Raw genomic sequence first — 18,495 nt, 5'->3', positions numbered from 1 at the left:
ATTCTTGTCAGGGGTGGGCACTTCACGGTTGACTCTATCCATGAGCTAGTCTGTTGCCACCTTTTGGTCATAGACGGCTCGTGGGTGGGAGAGCCAGTTAGACTCAACATGTACGCGCCGCACCCCCCCCCCCCCCCCCCTAGATAATTATGTTCGGCTGGAACTTATCCAGACTCTGCGGACCCAACTCGTCACCACCAGAACAGTAGTGATTTTAACTGTCCGATCAAGGAGGATGGGCGCAGCTCCATCATGTACGCAAAACTTGATGCCACTTCTAGGCTGCTCAGGGAGATTATCTCAGGAGGCTTCCATGCTGGACGCGGTGGGATCCATAGTGAAAGGTTCCATGAACTATTCATGGTGCCGACCCGATTGATCCTGATTTCAGCCAAGGGGATGCCAGAAATTGTGTGCCAGGAAGAAGGAACTCAGGAGACTGCAACGTCAGGTGCAGTCCCTGCAGGACCTTCACCACTGCGGCTGAGATGTTATGCAGGACCTGGAGGACACCAAAAAGAGCCTGAAAGGGCACTTCAAGGAAGAATCCAGGCACATTGTCTTCCATGCCAAGGTGGAGAATCTTGAGAAAGGTGAGAAATTTAATTATTTCTTTTTTCAGGAAACTGCACTCAGGACACACACCCTTGTCAGAGCTGTGTGATGAGACCGGAACACTCCAGAAGGGGAAGGAGGCTGTGATGCAAGTGGTCAGCAACTACTACAGCAACCTGTACTCCCAAAATGCAACAGACATGAAGGTGGCCGACAGTTTCCTGATAATAGCACGAGTGATAATTTGGACAATACCTGCACTGAAAAAGGGGGAGGGATATAAATGGTCACAAAGGTGAATGTCACAGAGGCAAATTTGTACAGGGAGTATAATAAATCTCACATTGGGGCCCATTTTAACTTGTAAACTTTCTGCGGAGAGGGATTTGGCCAGTAGAATAGAGAACTCCGGGAGTAGTTTGTGTGGGTGGCGTGGTAGGACTGAGCCAACCACATCCGCTTGAGGGCTCTCACCTTGGTACTAGTAAGGAGAGTTTCTTGGAGGCAAAATTGTATGGGGGGGGGGTGACATTTTTTTTTTTTTAAATGGAGAAGACCGGGGACCGCTTTTGCCAGTCCCATATGGCATCCAAAGAGTTCAATTTTGGTCTCATCTGACCAGATTATACTCTCCCAATATTTCACAGGCTTGTCTAAATGTTGTGCCACAAATTTTAATTGAGCTTCAACATGCTTTTTCTTCAGAAATTGAGTCTTGTGTTGTGAGCATGCATACAGGCCATGGTGGTTGAGTGCATTACTGTTTCATTGAAACAATTGTACCTGCTAATTCCAGGTCTTTCTGAAGCTTTTCACAAGTGTTCCTTGGCTCTCGGACAACCCTTCTGAGAATTCTTTTTCACGCCTCTGTCAGAAAACTTGTGAGGAGCACCTGGTCATGGCCGGTTTGTGATGAAATGATGTTCTTTCCACTTCAGGATTATGGCCCCAACAGTGCTCACTAGAACATTCAGAAGTTTGGAAATTCTTCTGTAACCAAAGGTCTTGAGAGAGCTCTTGGCTTTTACCAATCATGAGATGTTTCTTGTGTGACACCATGGTAATGAGACACCTTTATTTATAGGTCATCATTAGAGACTGCACCAGCTGATATTATTTTGCACTGACAAGGGGCAGGATTGCTTTTTAATTACTGATGGATGTCAGCTGGTGTCTTGGCTTTCCATGCCTTTTTGCACCTCTTTTTTTCTTCATGTGTTCAATACTTTTTCCCTGTGTCATTCCATTTTATTACATATAACTTAATTTCTGAACTTGTTTGTTTTGGTTTCTTTGCATGTATGGAATGAATGGGTTGTCACCGACATGTAGCGAAAATTGTGTCAATAGCACCTTTAGAAATGTATTTACCTAGAAAAATGGTGACACGTTCAATACTTATTTTACCCGCTGTATAAATTATAATATAAATAAGAGAAAACATATCCTGCATTTCATGACCAAAGGGGAAATCAATAGTACTCTAACACAAAAGAAACAGCAATAAAACATTTATTGTTTTTTTATAAAAAAATAGTTCTGTTTAATAACAAAAAGGCATAAAACAAAATAAAAAAATTAAAAGAAGAAGAAGAAACCCTCTGATATGGCATCATTATGTGGCTCAGTAAGTACACCGTGCACTGTAAGCTGATTGCAATAATTATGGCCAATTTAGAAAAATGTTACCCCTTTGAGTCTCTATGAAATTCCCCGCCTCTGGAACTTAAGGTGTTGACCAGAGGGAGCCCAACCAAGATCTATGAATGTAATAGGAAAGCAATTTGTTGCACAGATGATACCAGGTCATATTCAACTTTATGAAATGAATATAGCCCACCACAGCCCTCACCAGGCACCTCAATTAAATATGAATGCGAAAAAACACAAAAAAAAAAAAAAATGGCACTACCATTTTTCGGCAAATTTATAAAGTACAGATGCTACATATGATGGCTACCAGTTTTTTTAGCCATCAAGCAAACAGTGCTCAAATTCTAGCACCACTGTGTCACCTAGTCTCTACTTGCAGTAATTCAGTCTGAGAAGTAGAAACTTCTGCATCCTCCTGGGTCGTTGATCCAAATCCAACTAAAGCTGCATTATCTGAATGACTGTGGGAGTGTCCTGAACAATCGTGATTTTGATGATAAGCTCCAGAAGCAGTTGTAGATGGGTAGCTGAAAACTCCAGTAGGAGGCCATGTTCCTGGCACCTTAGCATGGTGGTATGGAGAGTACATTTCTTGGAGACCTTCTGGTGGAGTGTAATATTGCTGAGTGGGATAAGACCCAGGTGGTGGGTTTAACCTAGAGGGAAAAAATAATAAAATAAAAATTATATCAAAAGTATGAAACATTTGCATTTCAACAAAACATGTAGTTCTGGATTCTGCTAGTTTCTAATAAAACCCAAAATGAAATAAAATTATTACAAAAAAAAAAAAAAAATGAATCAATGTGCAATCTCACTAACTTTGTTAAGCAACTTTCTAATTACCAACACTGTTTAATGTAAATCTGTCCTGGGAGAAAAGTTAGAAAGCTGGCATAAATAAAGTGGTTTTAAAGGCTCAAAGTTTTTTTACCTTCATGAATTCTATGCATGAAGGTAAAAAACAAAAACCAAAAAAAAAAAAACACACACTTTCTATGTGCAGCAGCTCTCCCCCCCCCCCCCCCTCCCAATACTTTAGCTGAGCCCCATCTAAATCCAGCGATGTGCCTTAGCTCTTGGGGGGGGGGGACGACTCTTATTACACATTGGCTGAGGCCAACGGCTCCCGCTGCTGTCAATCACAGCCAGTGAGCCAATCAGGAGATCATAGGTGCAATGCTTTGCAGGCTCTTAGTTAAAAAAAAAAAAAAAAAAAAAAAAAAAAATTGCAAGTTTTTTACCTGCAATAAGATGTGTATTTATAATTTTTTTTTTACAAATGTGTACTTATCCTTTAATACAATACCACCCATTAGTATCAAAGAATTATATGGTGTATGTCTTAATAAGCAGCAAAGTAGTACAACAAAGCTCACTTACTTTTTGTTCTGAGAAGCACTTCGCTCAGCCAAAGTTGCAGGAATATATCTCCAAAGCGGAATGTTCTTCAGCACCCTAAATGGTAACATTTGGTCTATTCGAGACAGCAATGATTCGGAGGGATCCAAGAAAAAGCAACCACCCAGACCATCTGTGTTTAAGTTAAAGTCCAGCAGTGTAACCATCTCGTTGTCTGTCTTTTTTTTTTTTTTTTGTACACAAGTTAACAGCTTAATTGCTGTACAAACATTTATGTCGGCAGAATGGCAGGGACAGGCAAACTGGCGTACAGGTATGTGCCTTTAAATTTGTTGCTGTGTGGTCACATGCGCGCCGTCGGCGGCGCGCGTGCAGCCCTGCCACGAGTGTGATCGCAGGTCCTGTGGACTCTATGTCCTTGGGCCTACCTGCGATTGTCTCACATGAGGAAGAAAGGGGAAATGCTGATGTAAACGAGCATTTCCCCGTTCTGCCTAGTGACAGTGTCAATGATCACTGCTCCCCGTGATCGGGAGCGGTGATCAGTGTCATGTCACGGGTGGCCCATATCCCCACAGTTAGAATCACTCCCTAGGACACACTTAACGGCTGCAGCTCCCCCTAGTGGTTAACCCATTCACTGCCAGTCACATTTACACAGCATTTAGTGCAGTTTTAATCGCACTGAACACTGTATAACACTTGCCTCTTGTTCTAGGGACTACATTTTTGGATTTCCTGTCACATTCTCTCGGTGGAAATGGTCACCAGTAGAAATAAAAGGGATGAATTTCCCCAACAGAGACACAGACAAAAAAATAAAAAAAAGTTTTGCCTAGAGCTGCCCTTTAAGGCCCCATTCACATCTGAGCTTTTTGTAGCTTGAAGCCTGAAGCTACAAAACGCTGGAGGGAAAAAAAAAAAAAAAAAAGGGATCCTCTATGGAGATGGTTCACATCTCCACTCTCCAAAACACCTGAAGCCAGCAGCTCCAAAACGCATGAAGCTCAAACAAGTTCTGGAACTTTTTTTTTTTTTTAAGCTGATTTGGGCATTTTTCTGCTTTTTACATTGGTGACCTTTTGACCTGCACAAAATCACAGCAAAACGTTGTAAAAAAAACCATGGCAAAACACTTAAAAGTGTAAAAAATGTGCGTGACTTTCTGCCTGAAACCGCTACGCTCAGGTGTGAATGGGGCCTAAGAGTTGTGCAGACAGGTGAATAAAGCAGAAGTTCACATGCATTCAGCACGCACTGCAGACTCTCCTAAAGGTTTTTACAGCCAATTCTAAAACTGCATCCGACCTCCTTTCTATGTAGAGTGGGTGTACTTATAGAGCTGCCAATTAAAGTAGAATGTCACTCTCTCATTTAACATTAACAATTTTTATTCCTTATCCTGCTACCATTAGTAAAAAGATAGGAAAGATAGATTATATTTTCTGGTTTTAACCTTTTTTTTCCAGTTGCTTCCTGGTTTCTGGCCTAGGCCAAAATGAGGTCATACATCCCAGAAGCCTTTATGGGCATTTTTTTTTCTGTCATCTGGAGGAAGGCAGGAGCGACTAAGCACACTCTCCTGCCTGCATGACTGAGCTAAGGGCAGATGGATTTCAGAAAGTAAATGCTGCATGAATATCTGCCCTTATTCAAGATGGCTGTGGCTAGAAATGTTAGGGGGATGATCAAAGTGATTTCTCTTTTGCCTTGCTTTCGTTTTTGTCTTCTTGCTCAAATGAGTGCGTTTGCTTTGAATATTAAAAATTAATTTTGCTTCAATGATAAACTGTGGCTCCATCCTGCACTGTCAAAGATAATGCTAATTTTAAAGTAGAAGTCCAACCTAACACTAAAATTTCTAAATCTATAGAAATCCACATTCTAATGCCGTGTACGCACAATCGGAATTTCAGCCAGCAAAAGACCGATGAGAGCTTTTCATCGGAAAATGCGACCATGTGTATGCTCCATCGGAATTTAGCTGGCCGAATCTTGCCAGCAAAAATTTGATGGCATGTTCTCAATTTTTTCCGATGCAAAAACTTCCTATCGTGTGTATGCAATTCCGACACGCAAAAACTCACGCATGCTCAGATTCAACTACGAGATGGATGCCATTGGCTACTGGGTATAGAACTTCCTTTTTCTAGTCCCCTCGTACGTGTTGTATATCACCATGTTCTTGACATTGGGAAAACCATCAGGGCTTTTTCCGACCAAAAATTCCAATCGTGTGTACGTGGCATAAGACTAACCTATCTAGTCCTATAAAGTTAAAAAAAAATTATATATATATATATATCAGTATACATACCATTTTGAAACTGCTTTGGTCTCCAGCGGCGGAAGCTCTGCAGAGGACACAGTCGACAATGGTTGGAAAATGAATGGGAAGTGACGTCACCCATAGAGTTACTATGGGGCTTCTGTTGTCAGTTGCCTCCTCTGCACCCCCCTACTTAGTGAAGCCACCGCGGACAGCTCAGACTTTCTTCTATATAGATTAAATCTTAGAATGTGGATGCCTATAGATTTAGAGATTCTAGTGTTAGGGTGGATATCCACTTTAAACACTTGTATCTACAGTAGTTTAACTATATGACCCTTGGGGTAAAAGTAAATACAGTAGTTTCTACGGAAAAACACTCCCTCTAGAAACAAAGTAAAGCCGGTTTATTTTGATAGCAATAAAGCATGACAGGTCTTCTTTATGAAGACACCTGGGGTCTTTAAGACCCCAGATCTCTCCTCTACCCTTGAAAGCATCAGATAAAAACAAAACAAAAAAAAAAAAAAAAAAACACCCCATTAATATGATGCTTTCCAAAAAGAAAACATGTTTACATCTGCCCTACACCAGAAGTGACGTCAAGACATTGCTTCTGACCAGGGATATGCAATTAGCGGACCTACAGCTGTTGCAAAACTACAAGTCCCATGAGGCATAGCAAGACTCTGACAGCACTTGTAGTTTTGCAACAGCTGGAGGTCTGCTGATTGCATATCCCTGTTCTAGATCAAAGAGGTGAAGAGAGACGATCTGGTTTCCCTTCATCTCTATGGTCAACCACATTAACAGCTGGATTGTTTCCCAGACTCGCCGGTGAGAACGGTAAGCCAGAGAAGCACCGGAGATCAGACTGCTTAGATTAGAAACATAGAAAAGTGGGATGGCAGAAAAAAAGACTGAGTGGTCCACCGAGTCTACCCGTTTTTGTTATATGTTTTTTTTTTTGTTTTTGTTTTTTTTGTTTTTTGTCAGAGTGAGGTTTGACGCAAAAAACACATTTATCAGAAATAGAATTACAGGGCTGAAAAAAAATAAAATAAAAAACCACAATACTGGGTTATGGATGACAGTTGCAGCTATATATATATATATATATATATATATATATATATATATATATATATATATATATATATATATATATATATATACACACACACACACACACACATACATACATACATATACACATACACACATACATACATATACACATATATTTAATATTTTTTTTTGGTCTTGAAGTGGTTAATAAAGTAAGTTTTTCTCTGCTTTTATCCACTTTTGGCATTGGTGTGACTCAGTGGGCTAAAGCTAGGCCTAGATGAAATGCAGAAATCTGTGTATACAAGCAGTGCCCCAGTATGCATTTTCGGAGTTTAATCTCAGTTTTTGCCAAAATTAAAATGTGAAAGTAACCCAAACCGGTTATCATTTTGGTGGAACCAAGTATTAGACAACCAGAGAAATAGGTGACAAGCAAAAGTATCCTACTGAGTCTCTGTGAAGGAAATGTATATTAAATATGAAAAGGATACACATAGCACCAATCAGAATGCTGCACACATTGCTGAGGACCGGGGCATGAGGGAACAAGAGGGCAAGGATCAGGAACAACACTGGCATAATTTTTATTGGCACCAAAAATCCAAAGAATATAAGACGTCGTAGACTAGTGCGCATGGTGAAGACGCAGGTCATGGAAAAAGCCACTGCTGTAAATCCTTGAACGCTTACATCGGATTGAGGGTTGAAGCCTGTGGCAATGACAGCCAGATACAGAACTCCGGAACACACAGCAAACAGGGGTGTAAGGAAGAAAAACTTCACTGTACCAACGTTCTCCTCAAATCCTCCACCAAAATACCAAATGAGTAGGATACTGCAAACCATGGTAGGTAGATCCTCATTGAAATAAATGTATGTGATCAGCCTGTAACCTGGAAACACAAAGTGAAGATCAAACAGACAACATATAACATAATGTACTAAAAAGACAAGTGCTTACAAATGCCAAATGTCCTTGCTTTGGACATTACAAAAATAAAGGTCCCAGTCATACCACCCCAGGGATCCAGACCCGTTCTTTGCCAGTTTTCACAAAAAGCATTTTGTTTTTAAAGCTATACATAAATATTTTGCCTTTTATCTTGATTTTAAACTGATTGGGTTGTTTTACAAGGTGAGAGTTTATATATTCTTTAAAGCGGAGGATCACACAAAAATTGAACCTCCGGTGTCACATTCGACACCTTTCAGGGCGGAGGGTGGTGCAGATACCAACAGGTATTTGCACCCACTTCCGGGCACAGACTCCTACGGCTCCTACGCCTCTTCCTGTCCCGCCACGCTGTCTGCTGGGGCACATACGGGTCCGGGATGTCTCTGAGACACTTCGCATTGCGCAACTCGCTCATGAGCAGTAGGGAACCGGGAAGTGAAGCCGCAAAGCTTAACTTCCTGGTTCCCTCACCGAGAATGGCACTGGCAGCTGACATCACTGGACTCCAGGAAAGGCAAGTGTCCATTTATTAAAAGTCAGCAGCTGCAGTGTTTGTAGCTGCTGGCTTTTAATATTTTTTTTTTTTGGTGGACTCCCTCTTTAAAGCGGAGTTCCACCCTAAAGTTGACCTTCCGCTCATCGGAACCCTCCCCCCCTCCGGCGCCACAATTGGCACCTTTCAGGGGGGAGGGGGGTGCAGGTACCTGTACAGTACAGGTATCTGCACCCACTTCCAGGATAGCTCTCTGCGGAAAGGGGCGTAGATTACTCCCCTTTCCGAAAGTCCCCCGCTGCCTGCTGGGAAACACACAGATCCCAGAGGCAGCGGGTCCATCCTTATTGCGCAGCGCGACTCGCGTATGCGCAGTAGGGAACCAGGAAATGAAGCCGAAAGGCTCCACTTCCTGATTCCCATACCCAAGATGGCGGCGGCAGCACCCGAGAGACGATCGAGAGATCGGCTTCGGTTGCCGACATCGCGGGCGCGCTGGACAGGTAAGTGTCACTATTTTAAAAGTCAGCAGCTGCAGTATTTGTAGCTGCTGGCTTTTAAACAAAAAAAAATAAAAAATTTAAAAACGCGGAGTCCCGGCGGACTCCCGCTTTAACTAGCTCTCTTATAGTCAAATGACAGGATCCTCTCTCCTGGTATGAGGCCATGACGTCGCCCCAATGTCACGGCACTTGCAGGGGAACGCCTTGTTCCTTTTAACCCTTTTTCAGCTGCTAGCGAGGAGCTTTTAACCCCTGCTAGCGGCCGAAAAGTGCCGCTAAAACAATGGAAAAACTTTACTAAAAATAGCGTCACTTTACCGCCGACACTCGGGGCAGCTCAGTGTGAAAATGCCCTTAGTGTGGTCAGTTTTTAATAGAAAAGCAGAGGGACAGGAGACTTTCTCATACAAGTACTTGGTACAGCAAGCACATATCATGAATATGAAGTGTTGGGTTTACAAACACATTAATACTAGTAAGAAAGTGACTACCTACTTCCACCTCCTGCATGTCTGTATTTTTGACACCCGAAGGGGTATTTTGAATGTAAATACTGGGCCATTACCTGCACAGCTAGCATTTGGTTTGCGGTTATAGCACAGCCCTATTCACTTAACATTTGGTGGCGGCACAGCCTGCCGAACTTGATGGGGCATCATTTTTGCTGTGGCCATAAAGAAAAGCATTATGGGATTTGTAAAACCCCATCAGCTTGTTATTCCTTTGGCATCCTTCCTGACCAGAAATCCTGCAACCTTCAATGCCATGTTCCACACTTTATGCAACTCTTGTGAAATAAGGCTGTATGCGTTATTATCTAAATTGCAAAACTAAAATTATTAGCAATCAAATGCCTTCATGAGAGTACATGAGGCAATGGTATCAGTCCTACTACACGTTTCAAATCACTCCCGCTGTCAATCGCACCAATTTTTTCCTTACTAAATTTCAAAGGGACGAGGCAACTGATCACAAGTTGCGGTATAAACAAGTAATTTTATGTGATTTTTTTTTGGTCTTCATTTTCTTATATTTGAGTTATTATTATTTAAATTTCAAATACAGTTCAATGGCAGTAAGGCTAAATTTAGGCTTGGATCTAAAAACGCCATGCCTCAGAAAAGTGATTTGGGTTCAGATTGATTTTCAGAGGTGTTTGACAGGCAGTGAGGATGCAATGGTCACACCTCCTTAATGCCAGTTTTAACCCTGTAATTGCCTCACAAAACACATTGCAGCTGCATGGTTTGCTGGCTTTACTTAAATGGCTTGTGTTCAGTGGCCTTACCGGCTGCCGATCGGAACAGAAGCGATAGATTTGGCTGCAGATGTGAAGCACAGCATCACAACTGCGGTATGTAAACACCTCTGATAACCTTCAAAAAATAAATAAATAAAATGTATAATGCAGCAGAAAATGTGTAAAATCAGCTGATCTCTCAAGTAACTAAAGATCTCAGTCAAATTCCCATCAATGTCCCAGATATCAGCAGTAAGCTAAAGAAATATATACAATGGTATCAGTGATCAAAATTTGGAAGAAAGTGCATAGACAGTGATAGGTTATTCCCATGTAACTGGTATGACAATGGTGAAGAAAAGTAATCTGGACAGCCGCACAAGTTCATGTAACAGCAGAAGCAAGGCAAGACAGCTGATGTGTTTCACAACACCATCGTTGCTTAATCATAGCTAAATGACCACATATTGTTTAAAGCGGTTGTATAGTCAGATTTGTAACTTTGACCTATAATAAGGCTTACCTGTAGGTAAAAAGAATATCTCCTAAACCTGTACGGTTCGGGAGATATTCCCTTCGCAATGAGCCACTGACTTCAGCAGCGCATGCACTTGGGGATTCTTGGCTGAAAGTCCAGAAGACGCCAGACCCTGCCAGGAAGAAAAGTCCCACGTGCATGCGCGGGAGTGACGACATCGCGGCTCCAGCCACTCATAGTGCCGGAGTCGCGAAAACCCGGAAGACATGCCGAGGGAACATGTCAGCTCATTCTGCGTGGACCAAGTGAGATGCCGGCGCCTCGTTCTAAGGCAAGTATTTCATAATGAGCTAGTATGTGGTGCATACTAGCTCATTATGCCTTTTTCCTTACAGGTCTAGAAAAAAAAAAAAAAAAAAAAGTCAGCGGGTTTACTCTCGCTTTAAGCAAATATATACCAAGTCAAGATATATCACATGATGCATTTAATGATACTCAATTGCACACACACGTGGCCACATATTTCTATATTTACATATGTAAATATAGACCAGCTTTAATATTGACCTATTTGTTATGCCTTTATATGAGTAATGCTTTTGGCTATGGTCGACTATAATTTTATTCACATATTTTTTATTATACTTTAGCCATTACTAAAAATAGGATTAAAAAAAAAAAAAAAAAAAAAAAAAAAAAAGCAGGACCTCTTAAATATGAGATCTGGGGTCAAAAAGACCTCAGATCTCATATTTACACTAAAATGATATAGAGATATATATAAAAAAATGAAAGAAAAAAAAAAATCCCCTTTAAGAGCATTGGGCGGAAATTACGTTTTACATTGTTTCTGTCCTCCAACGCTATGGAGCCAAGTGGGGGCCTTCTGCCCCTCACTCAGCGTCCAGGCTCAGAAGAGAACAGACGCGATCGTCTCCGCCTCTACCAATAACTCGGGTAAGTGGCAGGGGCAACCGGAGCACGGGGCCCTCTCCAGCCCTCGATAAAAGTGATCTTGCTGCAAATCCGCTGCAGAGACCACTATTATCTGAAAGCTGACTGCTCGCTGAAGAAGAGGATACCAGGGTTATGGCCAGTTAGCTGCTGCCATAACAAAGATATTCCTCTTCAAACTAACAACGTGCAACGACGGCGGGCAGTCCGCAAGTGGTTAAAGAGGAATTGCAGTCTGCTCACATAATTTGTAATAAAAACATCTGTCATTCTGAAGCTTTCCTCCAACAACTTTGCATATCATTTTATACATACTGTGATTCTTTGTGATTTGCATAGCATACTAGCTCATCATGAATTACTTACCTGATATCAAAGCCCCTGCAGCTGTCCTCATACCCCGCTCCGGCGGCTGACATTGCTACCGGAGTTACTTCCAGGTATCGTGGGCTCCAGCGCTGTGATTGGCCGGAGCCACAATGATGTCACTCCTGCACGTTGCTTCAGTGTCCATGTGCCAATGACGTTGGCACATGCAAATACAGGGGATATCTCCTAAACCATGCAGTTTTAGATATCCAGGGTAGCTACAGGTAAGCCTTATTATAGGCTCACCTGTAGCAAAAAGTGGTTGTAATGGGTTTACAACCACTTCTTCACACCAGTGCGATTTGAGCTTTCCAAATCGCATTACAAGTCACACCCCATTGTTGGCAATGAAACTGTTCAAATTGCTGCGACTTTGAAAAAGGATCCTGCACTAGCTTTTGCTGATTTTATTGTGACTTGCATAGACATCTGTTGTATGACGTTGCAAGCCACAATTAAATTGGTAGAGCAAATCGCACTAATGTGCGACTTTGAAATCACGCTAAAGCCCCACTGGTGTGAACGGGAGCTAAGAGAATGGTTAAACCCCCTACTGAGTTTTTATCTCGGTCTGGGCCTCCAATGGGGAGATTCACGCTCCATTTATACTGGTCCCCAAAAAAGAAAGCGGGGGGATCCAAAATTGTCCCCAGAACAAGAAGCGAGGCGACACCTGTTCCAGAGGCAAATGTACAAGGGCTTGTGTACATATCCAATTAGGGCTGTATACTGCCCATAAAAGTATACTTCTGCAGAAAAGTAATTGCACAGGAATAGGGACAAAAGCATGCCGCTAGGAGACAGTTTGCATCTAGGAGTGCACGTGTCCCTAACTGCACAGTATAAAATTGTTCTATATGTGATTACATGCGAACATTAGGCATGAGCTCCGGCATGTTCGCTTACTCCACGTGCAGAGCCTGCCAGGAAGTCGGTGCATCGCTGATCAGAGGCAGTAAGACATTTCCCGATCTCTGCAGCCGTGCATCAGGGCAATGTCTCACTGCCTGCACCGACTTCCTGGTGGGCTCTGCATGTGGAATATGCAAACACGCCTGAGCTCATCCTTAGCAAACACGTGTGGACAGTGTCAATGTGGCCGTACATGCCACAGACCTGGGCAGTGGACGGGTATAATTGGCCATGTGAACAAGTCCTTATGAGTGGAATTCCTCTTACTTCCTGCTGAATCTCTGGGACAGGAAATTAAGGGAAATTTCCCCAATTGTGTATAGATGGAAATATTAAAACCACCAGGGGATACATGCCTCAAGAAGAAATAAAAAAAAAAGTTTGGGCATCATGTGCAAAACTTGAAAAGTTTTGTCCTCTTAGAGAGATCAAACTTTTTCTGTTATAGAAAGTCTTGGAGATCAGAAGTAGCAGATATGATGGGAGGTCAGAGCCCAAACTTCTCCATCATTGATCCCATTACCTGCCATTGTGTCCAGCACTCCGGCCTCCAGGTCCAGGTCACTGTCCCCGATTTCTCCCCTGACCTTCCTCAGCAGTGCCGGCCCAGAGATCGCTAAAGACAACAGTATGGTGACAGTGGAGCCCGGGCTCAGATGCAGTTCTGGCACACAGGACAAAATAACTTTCCTCCACGATGAGCTCGGCGGTCGGTCATCTTCCATTGTCGCAGCTCTTCTATCCGCCCAATGCCTGTGCGGCACTTCCGCGTTCCACATGCGTTTCACGTGCCTCCCGGCCTGTACACAACATTTCCTGCACGTCCGCTCATCCGCATTGTGCTGGATGGAGGAGCAGAAACACAAATCAATCGGGCACTCCTGCGTGTTCCTGTTCCTCCACAATGTAATGGGAAGCCCAGACCCGCAGACTATATGGAAGATCTAATTTAGGTGATCAACCTATGCCCCTCCAGCTGTTAAAGAACTACAAATCCCATGAGGCTTTGCAATGCTTGACAGCTACAGTCCCAAAGGCAGAGGTATGATGGGACTTGTAGTTCCGCAACAGCTGGAGGACTACAGGTTCAACACCCACCAATGGGTGCTCAGCATCATTTACAATAGGGGCAAAGGCAGACATGTACACGAGAAATGAAAGCGGGAGTGTGTGTGTTTTTTTTTTTTAAAAGCCAGCTGCTGACTTTTAAAATAGTGACACTTACCTGTCCAGCGCGCCCGCGATGTCGGCACCCGAGGCCGATCTCTCGATTGTCTCTCGGGTGCTGCCGCCGCCATCTTGGGTATGGGAATCAGGAAGTGGAGCCTTTTCGGCTTCATTTCCCGGTTCCCTACTGCGCATGCGCGAGTCGCGCTGCGCAATGAGGATGGACCCGCTGCTTCTGGGATCTGTGTGTTTCCCAGCAGGCAGCGGGGGACTTTCGGAAAGGGGCGTAATCTACGCCCCTTTCCGCAAAGAGCTATCCAGGAAGTGGGTGCAGATACCTGTACAGGTACCTGCACCCCCCTCCCCCCTGAAAGGTGCCAATTGTGGCGCCGGAAGGGGGGAGGATTCCAATGAGCGGAAGGTCCACTTTAGGGTGGACCTCCGCTTGAAGCACCTGCTACATACCTCCCAACTTTTTGAGATGGGAATGAGGGGCACCTATCAGCAAAAGTATGCAGACATAGGACACACCCCTTACCACGCCCCTCTAATGGGGCATTGTATACAAAAAACAAGATTGGTTAAAGCGGAGGTCCACCCTAAAGTGGACCTTCCGCTCATTGGAATCCCCCCCCCTCCGGCGCCACAATTGGCACCTTTCAGGTGGGAGGGGGGTGCAGGTACATGTACAGTACAGGTATCTGCACCCACTTCCGGCATAGCTATCTGCGGAAAGGGGCGTAGATTCCCCCGCTGCCTGCTGGGAAACACGGATCCCAGAGACAGCGGGACCATCCTTATTGCGCAGCGCGACTCGCGCATGCGCAGTAGGGAACCGGGAAATGAAGCCGAAAGGCTCCACTTCCTGATTCCCATACCCAAGATGGCGGCGGCAGCACCCGAGAGACGATCGAGAGATCAGCTTCGGGTGCCGACATCGCGGGCGCGCTGGGCGGGTAAGTGTACTTATTTTAAAAGTCAGCAGCTGCAGTATTTGTAGCTGCTGGCTTTAAAAAAAAAAAACGGCGGAACTCCCGGCGGACTCCCGCTTTAAATCCACAAGTCCTTTTTTTAATCACTATTATTCCTTTATATTGGCTTTTGGTACTTACAAACGCAGTCAAATCAGAAGAAAGGTTTAGCGATGGGAAACTATTTTTAACCACTTGAGATCTGCGCTATAGTCAATTGACGGCTACAGCGCGGATCTCCTTTTCCGGGACAACGTCTATTGACGTCGTCCCGTGTACGAGCGCCCTGCGCGCGCCCTGTGATCGGCGAGTCCATGAGACTCGCCTGACCACCGATCCGTGCAAGGGGTCGATCCCGACCCCTTATCACGTGATCAGCTGTCAGCCAATGACAGCTGATCAGGTGACATAACGGAGCCGGTAATCGGCTAGTATTCCTCCTCGCGCTGACAGCGCGAGGAGAAAAAAAAAAGCCGATCACCGGCGGCCGTGATCGGGACATCAGTTCCGATCACGGCCAGCAATGCAAGCGCCCACCTGCCCCCTGCCAGTGCCCACCTGCCCCCTGCAGTGCCACCCTAATAAAAAGTAAGTGCCCCCCATCAGTGCCACCCAGCAGTGCCCACAGTGCCACCCAGCAGTGCCCACAGTGCCACCCAGCAGTGCCACCCACAGTGCCCACAATCTGCCTCAAAGGTGCTGCACCCCAGTGCCACCCATCAGTGCCCAGCAGTGCTGCCCATCAGTGCCCAGCAGTGCCGCCCATCAGTGCCCAGCAGTGCCACCTATCAGAGCCACCTATCAGTGCCACCTATCAGTGGCCATCAGTCCCATCTATCAGTGGTACCTATCAGTGCCGATCCGTGCCACCCATCCGTGCCACCCATCCGTGCCATCTTATCTGTGCCCATCTTTGCCCATCAGTGCCGCCTTATCTGTGCCCATCGGTGCCGCCTTATCTGTGCCTATTAGTGCCGCCTTAACTATGCCTATCAGTGCCCACCAGTGCAGCCTATCAGTGCCCACCAATGCAGCCTTTCAGTGCCCACCAATGCAGCCCATCAGTGCCCACCAATGCAGCCCATCAGTGCCGCCTAATCAGCGCACTTCAATGAAGGAGAAAAATGACCCGTTTGCAAAATTTTATAACAAACTATTAAAACATGATTTTTTTTTTTTTGCATCTTTTTTTGTTTGTTTAGCAAAAAATAAAACTCCGAGCTGTAATTAAATACCACCAAAAGAAAGCTCTATTTGTGGGAAAAAAATGATAAAAATTTCATTTGGGTACAGTGTTGTATGCCCGCGCAATTGTCATTCAAAGTGCATCAGCGCTGAAAGCTGAAAATTGGTCTGGGACTGAGGGGGGTTTAAGTGCCCAGTAAGCAAGTGGTTAATAGATAAAAAGTGCATTTTATATACGTCTACATAGATCAGACCAAAATGATGGACAGAGGGACAGGGACATTTGGGAGCTATGCTGCTATCACACGTTCAGTGGTTTTGTTTCATGGCTCCCCTTATAAAGTAGAGAATACCAACTTTTTAATGCACTTGCAAGCAAGTAAATAATGAAAAAAATATGTATTATCGCCGCAAATTCTGATCACTATAACATCAGGATCCATCCTGATCATATCACAGACCTCAATTACTTTGCTACTCAAACTAAGGTAAATGTACCCTTCCTAGTGTCTATGTGTGTACACCCTGCCAAATTACAGCATGCTCCTCTGACACTTGTTGCACCTCCCAGCTTTTGAAGTTGAGAATGAGGGACACTTCAGCGGGACAGTGACCTACCATGAGTGTAGTGCGTCACTGTGAAAAGTGGGTGTGGTTAAATTAGGATGGGTGGGAGGGGACAATCGGGCCTTGACCTCTACCGCCTTTAGCTTGAGAGGTAGCGTCGGGGGGTGTACACATGCTGCGGCCGCGATGCTTTGCTTCACAGCAGTGGCATCACCTATACCCCCTGTCCAACGCAACCCATTCAAGTGAATGGCGCTGCTCTTCAAGTGCCCAGCAACTGCCTACAATGCTTTATTACAGCCTGTCAAATGCTCTCTGAAGAGCAATCTGAATGCTGATTGCTCTTCAGGTACCAAAGTCTAAGCAAACCCTTTATTATATTTTTTTACATTATTTTTTAATCCTTTTTTTAGTTTTTTTGAATTTTATTTATTTATTTTAAATTTTTAACATGTCTGTTGTCTCACTTTTGAGACTGAGAGAGGAACTGAGGACAGAGATTCTTCAAGTAGAACTTCAGTCATTTTTTTATCTTTCCATCTATTAAATCTTCTGCCCTTGTTGTTTTAAAGTGGATGTAAACCCCAAAAAAAACATTTTTTAACCACTTCCTGCCCAAGGATGTCATATGATTTTCAGTGGGAATATCTGAATGATGCCTGCAGCTACAGGCATCATTCAGATATCCTTGTTTTCAGCTGGGGATTCTGTGCACCATAAGAACTATCATAGCGGCAATTCTACCACTTGATTGTTCTAAGCCCTTGTAAACGCGGTCGGAATGTCCGACGGAAAATGTCCAATCGGACCGTGTTGTCGGATAATCCGACCGTGTGTGGGCTCCATCCGACTGTTTCCGTCGGAATATCCGACCGACAAAGTTTTAGAGCTGGGCTATAAAATTTTCCGACAACATGATCCGATCGGACTTTGTCCGATAGTTTGCAGAAAATTCCGATCGGACAAAGTGCCTTGCATGCTCAGATCAAATTCCTAGATCAAAGCTATTGGCTGCTAGCCTGAGCGTAGTCCCGTCGTAACGAAATAACGTCATCACGTTCTGAATGATCGGATTTTCCGACAACTTTGTCCGACCGTGTGTATGCAACACAAGTTTCGGACAAAATCCGTTGGTCAAAATCTGACGGATTTGGTTGTCGGAATGTCTGATCGTGTGTACAAGGGCTTACAGGTGATGGGAGGGGACAACCCCCCTCCCACTGCCATCCGGTACTTCTCCAAGCTCTCCCGTGCCATCGCCCACTGCCGGATGACGACCATCTCTATGACCCTCAGAGGCCCGGACGTAAACTTATAACATCCCATCTAGGCCGTGGATGTAAACAAAGCCACGATAACAGCTGGTAAGCATGAGATTGTGGCTTTTTTTCCCAATATCATGCTTTCCAGCCTGGAGGAGAGATGTGGGGTCTTACTGACCCCGCATCTCTCCATAAAGAGGACCTGTCACAAACGATTCCTATTACAAGGAATGTTTACATTCTTTGTAATAGGAATAAAAGTGATCAAAAAAAAATGTACAAGAAAGTGTAAAAATAAAAAAATAATGTAAAATAAAAAAATAAAATAAAAAATAATAATTTAAAACGCCCCGTTAGCTACCGCCACATTCAAGTCCCGCCCACATATGTAAACGCTGTTCAAACCACACATGTGAGGTATCGCCATATGCTTTAGAGCACGAGCAAAAATTCTAGCACTAGACCTTCTCTGTAATTCTAAACATGTAACCTGTAAAAAATGTGAAAGCGTCGATTATGGAGATTTTTA

General features: G+C 44.1%; 1 protein-coding gene across 1 annotated transcript; it reads right to left on the bottom strand.

Moving 5' to 3' along the window:
• Window positions 1–2,050: 2,050 nt before the first annotated feature.
• On the bottom strand, window positions 2,051–13,743 carry RHBDD2 (rhomboid domain containing 2). Its single transcript, XM_077482177.1, has 4 exons — window positions 13,338–13,743; window positions 7,402–7,803; window positions 3,592–3,742; window positions 2,051–2,864 (listed from the first exon to the last, which is right to left on the bottom strand). Exons 1-4 carry the CDS (start codon window positions 13,591–13,593, stop codon window positions 2,567–2,569), a joined length of 1,107 nt encoding a protein of 368 aa, XP_077338303.1. The 5' UTR covers window positions 13,594–13,743; the 3' UTR covers window positions 2,051–2,566.
• Window positions 13,744–18,495: the final 4,752 nt, after the last annotated feature.

The sequence above is a fragment of the Lithobates pipiens genome, unplaced genomic scaffold, assembly GCF_037356315.1.
Source record: "Lithobates pipiens isolate NorthernLeopardFrog02 unplaced genomic scaffold, aLitPip1_a1.2 Scaffold_16, whole genome shotgun sequence".
NCBI classification, from domain to species: Eukaryota; Metazoa; Chordata; class Amphibia; order Anura; family Ranidae; genus Lithobates; species Lithobates pipiens.
This window is presented reverse-complemented; position numbering and strand designations above follow the sequence as displayed.

What these genes read in the sequence shown, in the direction of transcription:
- RHBDD2 (XM_077482177.1), bottom strand. Translation starts at nt 13,593, where the DNA reads ATGTGGAACGCGGAAGTGCCGCACAGGCATTGGGCGGATAGAAGAGCT. An exon ending in AGTGCTGGACACAATGGCAG is followed by an intron (nt 7,804 to 13,337) that starts GTAATGGGATCA and finishes TTGTGTTTCCAG; the next exon opens with GTTACAGGCTGATCACATAC. An exon ending in AGTGCTTCTCAGAACAAAAA is followed by an intron (nt 2,865 to 3,591) that starts GTAAGTGAGCTT and finishes TTTTCCCTCTAG; the next exon opens with GTTAAACCCACCACCTGGGT.